At 43.6% G+C, this 12,798-nt stretch overlaps 1 protein-coding gene across 2 annotated transcripts in view; it reads left to right on the top strand.

The window, feature by feature from the left end:
* Nucleotides 1-12,798, top strand: part of LOC126872031 (sodium/calcium exchanger 3) — a 121,974-nt gene that overhangs the window by 4,808 nt on the left and 104,368 nt on the right. For both annotated transcript variants that reach the window (XR_007691814.1, XM_050631499.1), the window contains exon 2: nucleotides 3,517-3,789. Coding sequence is in view for 1 of the 2 variants with exons in the window: in XM_050631499.1 (XP_050487456.1) it covers nucleotides 3,517-3,789 (273 nt within the window). In the remaining variant the exon portion in view is untranslated. The remainder of the gene's footprint in view (nucleotides 1-3,516; nucleotides 3,790-12,798) is intronic.

Here is a 12,798-nt window from a genome sequence, read left to right on the forward strand (position 1 = left end):
TAGAGGATTAGACCGATTTCGTCCTTTCCACACGACGGTCCAGACAAAAGTCTCAGAGAATTCGTTTGGCTTTTATACGACGACGTTGTTACGAAGGCCGCGTGAACCGATCGCAGACAGGATCAAGTTCCAGACACGTACGATTCTAACTCCTTGTTGCTCCTTCATTTGTGAATACAGACGTATCGAATTTTATCGAGTAAGGTGTCCCGACAATTTGACAAACTTATCTACGCTAACGTCCAGGCTGGATATCGTTTCTTCCGCACGTTTCCTAAGAAAACATGCTGACTTTCTGTTTGGACAACTTGAGATTATTAAAGCTGGTATTAAGCTTTCCCATATACACTGTGTCCGCTACACCCAACGTCAGACGTCGCGTCTCTTGCCAATCGTTCGACTGTTCGAACGATCATAAGGAAAAATTACAACACGTTTCTAAACATTCGACTGTGACTGTTCCACGAGAAGATATGGTCGACGAGACTCGATCAGCGTTCGCGGAAGAGCAACCAGGACGCCCTATTTGCACCGTGAAAAACAGGAAGCGGATTCGATACCAGACGTACGCTCGTGGGCGTCTGCCGGTCGACGATCTAGTCGCGATAGCGAATTGATAATCGCCGGCAGCGCATCTTTCAATTAACTTTGGTCCGGATGGCGCGCGCTATTACATTACCGCTTAAACTCGGCGCACAAAGGGACTGGTTGTCTGCTCGCGGTTTCATCGACGCCAACACGGACACCAACGCACGTCCGTACGTCAATTAGCGTCGATTCGTCGATTAATCGTCGCGACGAACAGCCTTTGACAGATCATAAATGAACACTCACGAGAGTTCTCGAGGTCGGTCGCTATTTTGGAGAACTCGTGCGACGTGAACACCGTGGACGAAAAAGTTCCATTTACTCTCGGGTATCGCGGTCGCTCGCAGAATCTTCGAGTTCGTTACGAGGCACTCGTGGTCTTCTCGCGAATACTCGGCTTTTTATCCAACGAAGAGACGAAAACCGCGCGAAAATTGCAACTGGAATACGGCAGCGATGCTCCGCAGTACTCGGCACAAGTACCAGCTAGTTGGATTAAGAGCGACAAAAATTTCTCTCTCTCTCTCGAAACTACCTCCATCGCGCAGTCTTAAAAGTAGGGCGCACGAATTCTTGGAATTTTGTGCAATAGTTACGGATCGAACGGAAACCACGATGTTCTAGATTCGAATGACCGTGTAGGTGTCTACGATGACGCGTACTAGCAGCAGGTTACTTTACGAGCGAAAAGAAATATTCAGAAGTAAAATACGTAAAAGTGAAAGAAACCTATGTTGTGTAAAAATATAGTGGACCAGGTTTGTAGAGGCCGAACGATATTTCTACAATTACGAAATGGTTACAGAGAGATACGTGTTTAGCCTGAAAGTCAAATAGAAGAGAAATTTGGGGAATTTTAAAATTGCACTTATAACAAAATTGCGTATGACAGAAAATGTAAAACGTAACTCATCGTTCGTCAATGTAAAACGTAAAATGAAACTTCTACTATATTTATTTGATGATCATGTTGGTAGCAACGTTCTGATTAAAACTTATGAGTGTGCTCGTTGCATTGTGGATCGCTCGAACGTCCCGCTGTCCAGCTCCGTTCTTCTAATGCATTCGACACTCGTTCTATCTTCGATAGTCAAACGCTTAGATGGTAACGCTATGAAGATTGTCAACTTCGCGTTCGAGATTGTCAACTGGATGGGGACCGTTTCTGGCTAAAGTACACTTCGAAGATTCCGTCAATTCCGTCGACGTTCGCCTTGAGAGTTGAGAAATGGAAGCGAAACGATCTTTTCTAAGTTTTCTAACCGATCTTTGGAGAATCGCTTTAGCGGAATTGCTGGTAGGTCAGCCATTAGTTCGCGGAATTAGAATCGCTACACTCCCGTTTATGCAGCCTTATACAGTCTCTATCCTATAGTCTATAGTCTTTATCTATCTCTCTATAAGTTTCATAGCGAATAATAATCGTTTATGGCTTTAACGAACCTTAATAAGGTTGTCTGTGAGTGTCCCTGTACTTGCTTCACGACAGTCCGCAATTCCGTTACAGTTTAAGGAAAATATTTCTGGAATGATTGTTCGTTTTGTATTTCTCGTTCTTAGAAGGCTTTAGAACTTCTTACTTCCGTCGTTAGGCAACGAAGTTCAACATCTACCGCGCGTTTAGCGTCGTTATCAAGGAAAGCCGATAACATCGAGGGTCGAAATCGGCGTAGATCAGGCCAGCGCAAACGAGCGCAAACACGACGATTTTCAAGGAATCCTGCGAGTCCTAATGATTTTCTTAACTTCGCGATAATCTTCGTCGATCTGGCGACACGCCCGAGCTTTCTCGCGAGAGAAACGCCGGTCACAGGGGAAAATTTATTTCCTCGGCGTTCGTGTCGCCGTTGAACAAGATGGACAGGCCTCGATAACGAGCGAAACGTTGCACGGTGTTGCTTTTATTTCACTGCGGCGATCGTTAGAACGAAGGCCCGGAACCGGGACAGAGAGAGAGAGGGAGAGAGAGAGTAATTACGGGCAGAGAATTTCGAGTCTATGGCGAATTCATACGTTCAGATATCAGTTCAGGACTAGTTCTCGATTACATGTTCATGCCACAGGCCACGGGGAAAGGAGGGGAAACGAGGCTGCACGAGCGCTAGAATTCCTCCCCTGTTGCCGATGAAGCGAAGAAACGCGGTACATTAAGCTCCAGCGGAACTCGTGCAGCCGGGTTTCAAGTTATTTCGAGTCTCGCTTATCTGACCGACTCCATCCGAAGTTTGCTCTCGGAAGAAAAGCAATTAGCTTAGATGGGCCGGTTTGATCGGCGGAAATGTTCCATTGTGAGCTGTGCCTCGCAGCGTTACGACGCGATGCATCGCGATGACGAATGCCTATGGCGGAACAATCGGTCCAAGACAGTTCTGAAACCCGGTCCGGCGTTCAATGATTTAGTAAATACGATAGGAATATTTTACCATGCTATTATCGCGTACCATCTATAACTATTTGGACACTCGGTGCAATTTGATCACGTGTTTCACGTTTTCATCGCATTTTCAACGTTACGACGGAAGAACGTTAAAATATTCTGTTAAAATTAACATCGTTCTAATTGCACATTCCTTTCTGGAATCTCGAGAAACTTAACACGAACACGGCTATTGTAGAAACAAAAACCTCGTCCTTGCAACATCCCAACGTCGGACGGTTACATTTAACGTGGCTTAACTTCGCAAGATCAACTTCCGCCCACTTTCAACCTATCTTTTATCCATGTTGGTATCAATTCCTATTAATCGTTGGTTTCATCGATGGCTTTATACCGAAGGATCAAACGACAAGGTTAGATGCGTTTCATTTCAAGTACATTTTAGTATCCGTGGAAATTAGTCGAGATACACGCGGACCTGGAAACTTCGAACGTCTCCAGGTTTCTCACAGTACTAAGACGCTAACAACGACGATGATCTGATGTTACAGATTGAGCAACGCGTCGCAGCCTGCCATGCTGGTGTCACCTAGCTTGGCGACCGTGATGATCCTCGACGACGATCACAGCGGCGTGTTCGGCTTCCCCGAAAGGGACATCGAGCTGGTGGAAAGCGTTGGTCAGTTTGCTCTGCGGGTGGTGAGATACAGCGGTGCCAGGGGACGCGTGACCATCCCCTATCGCACCATCGAAGGAACGGCCAAGCCTACCAAGCAGTACATGCACACGGAGGGCTCGCTCACCTTCGAGGACAATCAGACCGAGTAAGTGTTGCACATAAGCGTCTCCATAAAATTTCAAGGTTTACGATCGCGCCAGTAGTTAAATAGCGGCAACAGTTCGCCTCAGGTTGATTAGTTAACCTATATTTCGATACTCGAGCGTATTACGGTCCGATTAAATGATCAGATTACAAGAACTAGGACCCGTATGTAACTAAATTCGGAGAAGTTGGTTGAAACGCGGACATGCAAACGGCTGGCGAGCTATAACTCTACCGAATCCTTCGAGTCGGTTTTGCAATCGTATTCTTTTATCGCCAGTAGTCGAGTTTATTAGTCACGAGTTGATTAACGAGGAAAATGCGAGAGAATTTCTGTTGGCTGTGCGAAATTTATCGTTTACATCGTACGTTTGGCATTTTTCTGCGAACGTAGAGCGGGGAAACTGGAGCGCGCCTGTGACGTAAAAAATTCCAGAGTCACAGCTGTATTTATAGATAATTGATCAAGTAAGATAGAGCTGAAACTCGAAGCGTGTAGCACGCGCCTAACTGGGGGATAGGACGTGGCTGAAAGTTAGGGGTGGATTTCGAACGCAACGAAATCCATGGACGCGAGGCAGATTTATCGACGACCTTAATTGGTTTCTCATCGAGTAGCTCCGTAAAGAGCTTTGCATTAGGTAATTCGCTGGGGGCGATCGCCAATCATCAGTTATCAAGCCGAGTTTTTATTCGCTGAATGGCGTTTCGAAGCGACGAGGCGCGGGGATCGACAGGGAAGCGTGGAAATTTATTCTTGACCTTAATCGAATTTTCAACGGTCACCGTCCAACATTGTGCATTTCACTGCACAGTGGCTCTCTGATCGTATTAAATATCTGATCGAGGCGCCCTTGTAATTAAGCGATTCTTTACGACCAGTCGTCTAAAAATCGGACGACCTGATGCTTATCTGTTACGAGTAGCGCTTATTATTGCTACGTAGGCAATAAGACGACGTACAAGATGTCGAGGTTCGGCGTGGCACGAGCGAATCGTTTCTCCTTTCGTAACATGTCACGACACGAGCTCTTAACGACCCAGGGGCCACGCTTAGGCAACGATATTACGATATTAAAGATCTAAGAGGGGTCATCTAGCGATGTAGCCAGGACATAAAGCACCGTACACAGCGGTGTTAGAAAAATTCACCCGTTTCACAGTTGTCGAGCGTGGTATACCTTTTAAAGAGACAGCAAGGGAAAGTTGCAAGTTAACGTCTTGCTCGCGGAACAAATGCCATGGATTACGTATTTTCGGCGTCCGAAAAGGGAAACTTTAGTTTCGCGTAGATTTTGTTACGACGTTACATCATTTTGATAACGCGAACGTATCGAAACTCGCAGAGACGCTGTCAGAGACGGTAGAACGATACTAATATATGTGACGTAACTGTGCATTTTCGCTCTTATCGTTTCTTCGATAACGTTACTTTTTCACCGGACTGTGAAGTAACCGTGGAGGAAACAAAGTCACAATGAAATATGTACAATTCGCGTTCCAAAGAGGATCGATGATCGGAAGCTACAGCGAGTTGGTACAATCGAGAAACGTCATCGAAGAACGTCGGCTCGAACATTATGCATCCCGTTGTGCGCTGCGATTAATGGAATTTAAAGCTGGTTGACTGGCTCGATCGAATAAATTAAATGGTAGCTGCTCGATGGGTTGAGGTAAACGCGGGGCAACGATGCATAATTCGAAGGAGCGGCTGTTTCGTCGCGTGTAAATCAACGATCAGTCGTTATCGTATCTGGTTCGACGATTATCAATCGTCCAGTGAATAATTAGAGCATGGAGAGTCGCTCCTTCGCAAACGCGCACGCGAGCCATTTTCGAGATTCATCACGCAAACTTTGTATTCGAAGGGGAGCTCTCCTGGAAAATATTTCACGAACGTTGGAAGAAAGAGGCTCCGATTTCCAGCCAGTTGAGCAAACTGACGAAAAGCAACTCGCAATCGATAAAAATCAAGCCGCTGTTCGAAACGTTCCAGAAAAGAGAATACAAATTCATGATCGTTCACACGTACTCGCAGTAACAAATTCCTCGAATTGTCTTCTGATCGCTAGAAATCTGTCATTCGGTTTAGCTTCTGTCAGCAACGCATCAGGGTGGAAGTTGCTTTTTTCGAAGAAATTGTAATGTGAGTGAAGGGCGAAAGATCCTCCATTCCTTCCCACGGATCAACTTTCCGCTGGATGTCGTTTAAACGCTGCGCGAAGCAAGCTGAGAAGCTTATTTGTTTCTTAAATTCGAAATGTCAACCAGACTCGACGGGTTGCTTCTGGTTAATTTGCTAGTCAGTGACTGCTACTTCCCTTGGGCGTTGTTCATGAACGCTTGCCAATTCATGGTCATTCTCAAGTTTCTCTAAAACTTCCGAGTATTGTACCGAAAGCGCTGACAAGTCAACTTTTTCCAAGCCGTGTCGCAGCTATATTTTACTTAATCACAGTTCCTAACACATTCCACCGTAATAGAGCGGTATCCTCGTTGATCGATTGCAAAGCGAGTAACGTTAATTCTCGCGGTTTGTCGTGTACGTAAAAAGAAATCGACGGATCGCCGGTGAATGACACGAAGAACGTGGAAGTGTGAAAGCGAGTTCCATAATGGTGCGCGAAGAAACTAAGAATAGGAAGAGTCGATAAAGAATGCAGTCTGGAATGAAAAACACGGGACGGAGGCAAATTTACCAGAAAACTGTGCTTCGATAACGCGCTAACAGTCGAAAGCTACATCGGATCCGCTGCTTTTATCGATGAAACATGTTTGTTGGCTGTGAACACGGTCGAACGTCGCGTACACTCCTTGTGCGGCGAGTCTGATCTATGGCGGTCTCGTTCTACTTGAGCGTATCCTCGATTCTTTTAATTCCTGTTCTAGGAAACTTCTTGCTAAGCTCTTTATCAAACATTTCTAAATTTATTTCGAGCAACTGCTTTCGAAACTGTAGGGTAAGGTAGGAATATCGAAATAGTAGGATATTTGCTTCAGGCCGAGCAATCTTCCTTGTAATCTGTCACATTCAATTACGAACAATTATTAAACGATCCATTAGGTTGTCCCAAAAGTGTCTTACGTTTCATATGGAAATAACATTATTTTATTGAATTACGATCCATTTTGTAGTAACATTAGGTTGTCCGAAAAGTTCCTTTCGTTTCATAAAATGATAACGGATGAACAACAATTTGTTTTATATTATTTTATTAAATTAGGTATGATCCATTTCGTTCTATTTCTATTGTTACGTTCGTGCATAATTCAGAAGACTAATGTAAAACAAAAAAACATTGTGCGTCTATTATTTCCTTATAAAACGAAAGAAAGTTCTTGGACGACCTAATACAATCGAAGGGGGACTATTTAATTTTATTAATTAGCGTGATATCGTTCTACGCGAGAACATATATCGTGTACGTTGACTATCGCAGTTTTCTACGAAAATATGACTTTTGTATTCGTCAAAAGGAAACAGATCTCTTTTACGAATGTTAATATTTTCTCTTCTACTTATCTCGATTCACTAGCGTGTGCATATTATTTTATCTTATCTTATCGATAATCTTGTATGTAAAAAAATGCGTCAGATTTCATCGAGTCATAAAATTTATCGAAAAACTGGAATTCCTGAAGCTCTTTCGCGTTTGGTCGTTCGGTCTTTTCGATCGCCAGTTGGTTTAACGAACGTCCTTTTTGAATAGACAACGAGGAAGAAATTAGAGAGAGAGGAATAAGGAAAAAATCGGGGCCAGTGGGCAACGATAAAAAGGGATCGCTTTCGTGGAATCGCTGTCGTGTCCCTTTCACGCGCGATCTCGTCTTTTTACGAGCTCATTAATCCTGCTTTGCATGCGCACTTTCGAGCGTTCCTTTTCTACGAATTTCTTTCTCTTCGACACGAGCAAGGAAAGTCACGAAAGAACAACCGTGAAGCGCACGCGTTCACAGGCGAACCACACTCGTCTTCAACTACGTCCAACGTCGCTTATCTCGCCGGAAACACTTGCCTCCTTTCCGCCGGAGAAACCAATCTTTTCCTATTCGCGACGAAAATGACGCACTTGTCACGCGAATGGTTAGGCTTCGAGGAGTAATGGCTAATGTATGGCGTATTATCGTTTCGTCGCAAGTCTATAATTATGTAGAAACATACTGCTATCCGATACGATATTGGGTTGGCAACTAAGTGATTGCGGATTTTGTCAATACCACCCATTGACAAAATCCGCAATCAATTAGTTGCCAACCCAATAGTGGGAATACACTGGTTTCCTGCTCCTACTTAGTCGTAGAAGATACGTGGCACATCTCGCACGACTTTCTTTTCGTCTCGGAATTAAAGTAAAAATAGGCGACGAGGAGCGTGCGTATTTCTTAAATTGGATCGAAGAAGAAGGACAAGCTTTCTCATTTGGAAAGAACCAGGTGGTTCCGGGGCGTTTCATCCGGGCGATTCGTTGGAAATTGCCGAAGGAAGCGGCGCGTTTCGACGATTCTGATCCTATGGAACACAATTTGCGGAGAGAGGCGAACACGGGCGAAAGCCCGATTTACAAAATATCCGGGAAATTTCAGGGTTTCGAATAAATTGCGGGGAACAGGGGGCGCAGCACGGAAACGCTGCGAGCGACGCCGGGATTCGTTTTATTTCCGGGCGCCACGTTTTCTAAAGCTTCGCCTCCGCAGTTTTTCGGCCAGAGAAGCGGCGATGGCGGTGAAACGCGAAACTCGTCGCGGCGACGTGCTCGTCCCGCGAGATAGAATTTTCGTCGTCTCTTCTGTTCCAGACAAACGGCTTTCGTTTCTCCAGTTTTCTCGCCGGAAAGCGGAGAACCATGGTGAAAAGCCGAGGAACAGAGTCCCTGCAAAGCAAGTACCATCGAATAGAGAGTTCCTCTTCCCGACAGATGATATCTCGATAGACGTTTATATCGCTTTCCCTTTCCGGCTCTCCTTTGCGACGTTGTTTGCGTTGCAATTCGAATCGCGCCGCTATTTTTCGAAGTCTGTTTCGAATCGAATGGATTTCCACGCAGACGAGACGCGACGAAACGAAACAAAACGGTGTAAGTATGTTTGTTCGACGTCGATATCCGAATATTACTTGGAATAGCGAAATCGATCTTGGCGGAGGGAGGGGCACAGATTCGAACGGCTGTGATAACGAACAATGATAAGACTGACAAAGTGGAAAGCAGAGGGGCGCGATGGGAACGAGAGAATATCGAGAGACGTCGGACGAATAAAAAAAGCACGAGCTAGTAAGTGGGCCAATATGGGGGCGGGAAGCCCGTAAAATGCGGCGTGTTACACCCCTGCGTACCCTTCATTCCCCTGCAACCCCGTTAACTTCTCAAGTGCTAAACACCCTCGTATCTCGGACACTCCCTCTTCTTTCTTCCAGCCTTTCCTCGTAAAAACGCAAACAAGCCTGCTCACCCTAGCTAGCCCCATCTAAAAATCGTGTAACATTTAATCGACGGATGAAGAAACGTTTTGTTTCCACCGGATAATAAATTGATATCTCCGACTATAATCCTCGTTAATACGCACACCGACTACAAGAAGTAATTGCGCATGGACTTATTCGTCGATCAAGCGTTTCTTCACCAGATTCGATGTTTCATGTTCGTAATATCAGATTCTTATGGTCGTACGAAGATACCAGCAAGCGATACGAAATTTAACCCTTTGCACTCTGAATTTTATTTCGATTTCGTTACTAGCTGCTCCCAACGCTTTTAAGTGTTTTACTTGAAATTTACTTTAACCGAGAAATAAGACGATTTAAATAAATAAAGGAAGAAACACACAAGTTGTTGCAATTATTCGTGACAGTCGATGAACGCGCGTTTCGATATTTTTACTATATATCTTCCTAACATTCAATTCTATTTTTTCTTATTAAGAAAAAAGGAAAAATTAATCAACGATTATTATCGATTGACAAAAGATTAATAGACGATATTTTTTCATCGAATTCATCCAAATACCAGTTTTATACACACTATTGTTGTATGTTGTAATTTTTTAGTGCATGGTATATCTTGAAACAATTTCCAGGACTCAATCCTGGTTTTCTTTCACAAAAAAAAAAAAAGATGGGACTCGACAAAGGAGCTCGTGAGATAAAAACTGCTGTCAAACTCGACATAGGAGTGCACATACTTTAGTCTGATCAGTTATACCGTAAACTTCGTGACGAATACAATGGCGTGTCGACGCTTCTCGCAGCTGCTGTGCGTAGGGACGACGAGCAAGTTTTCAACGACGCGGTTATCGCGTTACACCAGCTGCTCTAAAACTTGTAATCCATTTAATCGCCGTTCGACTTTTAGACGTCGCTGACAAAGAAAGCTGACGAACCTAACCCCGACCTAACACCGTCAGACGACTGTTGGAATATTTAAGAAAGAATCGCGCGCTCGAGGAAGGCGAGAATTCCACGAGGTCGCGTAAATTTTGCGCGCCCAGGGAAGAGGAGAAACGCTCGCACGGCGAGTTTCAAGAGTCGTCGGTTTTCGGAGTCGCATGGCGGAACGCGTTGTTCTCCGCGCGATAAATCACCGTGGAACATGTTTTAAGTCGACGTCGCAGCTGCCCCTGACGAATTCCAATTTCCCGGCATGACATCTTCGCTAGATTTGACTTGCCGGAACTCTGGAATTCGCAATTATGCGGGAACGTGAGCGGTATGAATTACCGTGGACGAATGAGATTCGATCAAAAATTCTGTACTGTCCTTGGTCATTGAATTAGGTTCATGCAGCAGATCGACGCGCTTCTACGTCGCTTAAGTATGACCTAATCGGAGCGCAATTTTCCCAAATCGTCATAATCATAAATTTAATCGAATCAATTTGCACGCGATTGCATGCACGAACGAATTACTTTAATTATTCTTGTTACTCGTAGTATTAAAATATTATAGAATTAATATAGTTCTTGAAACTGGGCTGATACAGTAGTTACAGTTTCGTTTAAAATAATTTGTATGTTAGACAATCGACGTTCTTCGCAGTATCTATGTTGGTTTCTCTGCATTTAAATTCATAGAAGAAAACCACATAAGTTATTCTAATTATTCGTGACAGTCGATGAACGTACGTTCCGGTATTTTTAGTATATATCTTCCTAACATTCAATTCTATTTTTTCTTATTAAGAAAAAAGGAAAAATTAATCAACGATTATTATCGATTAACAAAAGATTAATAGACGATATTGTTTCATAGAAATTCGAGCTTCGAATTCGTATTTCATATGTACGCACCGATCTAAAGCTAAAAGAAGCTGCAGAATATCGACACTTTCGAATCCTAATCCAATGACCATGTATAAATTATACGTTTCTGTCTCGCCGCCGGAACAAAAGAAAAAGCATTTTCTTTTTCCTTTTCTGCCTGTCGAGGCCGACCTAAGAGAATTCAACTCGTCACGAGTTCCTTTGTTATTCATGCTCGCTTTATCGAGCTTTCGTTCGCGTTTCGAAATATATCGAAACGTCATAGAAATCCTGAAACTCGCATAGATGTATTTACGTGTAATACGTGGGACTTTGTGACACACGCGAGGATAGTTTCGAAGCGGGTCCTAACGATGTCGACGCTCATTAAAAGTCCCGCGAACAGGAACATTTAGTCGATGGAACGTCAATGGCGCGGAAACTTGGCCGAAAAGTGAAAAGTCCTCGATGGCGAACTCTTTCGCGAGCAGAGTTGGCGCGCAGTGTATGTCTCTTAACTCGTTCGACTCGACTCGAAGTCGGAACTCATTACGCGTCTTGCCACATCGGTAATTCGTGCAATTTACATTCGGTGCGAGCTACCGTCAGCGAGCCAGCTCGACTCGAGTATCTCGACAACTGTTGCCTTCTAACGTTTTCGTAATGGAGACGTGTTTCCGAGAGACATCTCGGACAGGTGTGAAGTTTCTTTCTTTTTCCGAGCGTACAGTACTCGAGGATGCATATTCCTAAAGAACATGGTTTGTTCTTCTTTAGGCGGCATGTTAGCTCGACGAACAAGTTCGTGTCGCCATGCTTTTAGACATTGTAAATATTTCTTAACGGGGAACACTCGTTAGCCGTACTTTAAATAGAAAGGTAAAGATAAAGAAAATAATAATTGATAAAGATAATTGAGAACGGTTACCACAAGTAACAACTGTTGACGATGACTCGCTACCAGACATCATCGTTACAGGGTCATGAAAAATTTCGTTGTGAAGCTTCTTGACTGACACATTCGGTTAAAAGGATTAAGTTTACCGTAGGAAGCTTAAAAAATGTTTGATATTAAGAAATTAATATTTAAAAATATTTAAATTGGAAAGAACGGGTGTATAGTTTTTACGATGAAAAGACACGAGCGGACTATACGTCTCGCTGCTATCCTTTTAAGAATCTACGTTGGACACGATTCTTTACACGCTTCATGATGTGTTTTACGAATGCAGAGTGTTGAACGATCGAAATGATTAATTTCATGCGCTCGAAGTTAGTCTGGTGAAAACATTCGAGAGGAATGTGATTTATACAAATTGAAAAATTATTAACGATATGTCTATTCATTTTTCACGCTTCTTATGTGAGTATAATAGAGAAGATTCAGCGGTAGCACCACCGCTGATGGGATTACTTTTCGGCTCATGATTGAACGAGCGCTCTTCATCAAACTTTCAATGAAACGATGCGATCGATGGATCTTAAAGCTGATACACGAGCGATCTCACTGTGCAATTTCCCATTTACATATCGCGGGAATTTCTATAAAACGTCACTCTATTTCCCTGTACTCCTTTCCACTTTGCAATTTTTATAATTTGATTATCTTGCATGGTATTTGCCACTGAATAACGCACTACCTGTTGTCTCGAAAACAACTGTGTTCCAGCTTTCTAAGTAATTTATTTTTCAACTGCTCGCTCGTAAAATCGTTAAGGTTTCCATGGGAAATAATAGAACGCGATAGAGGAAATTCAACAGTAGTCGATACAAACGA

The sequence above is a fragment of the Bombus huntii genome, chromosome 12 (genome assembly GCF_024542735.1).
Source record: "Bombus huntii isolate Logan2020A chromosome 12, iyBomHunt1.1, whole genome shotgun sequence".
Classification (NCBI taxonomy): domain Eukaryota; kingdom Metazoa; phylum Arthropoda; class Insecta; order Hymenoptera; family Apidae; genus Bombus; species Bombus huntii.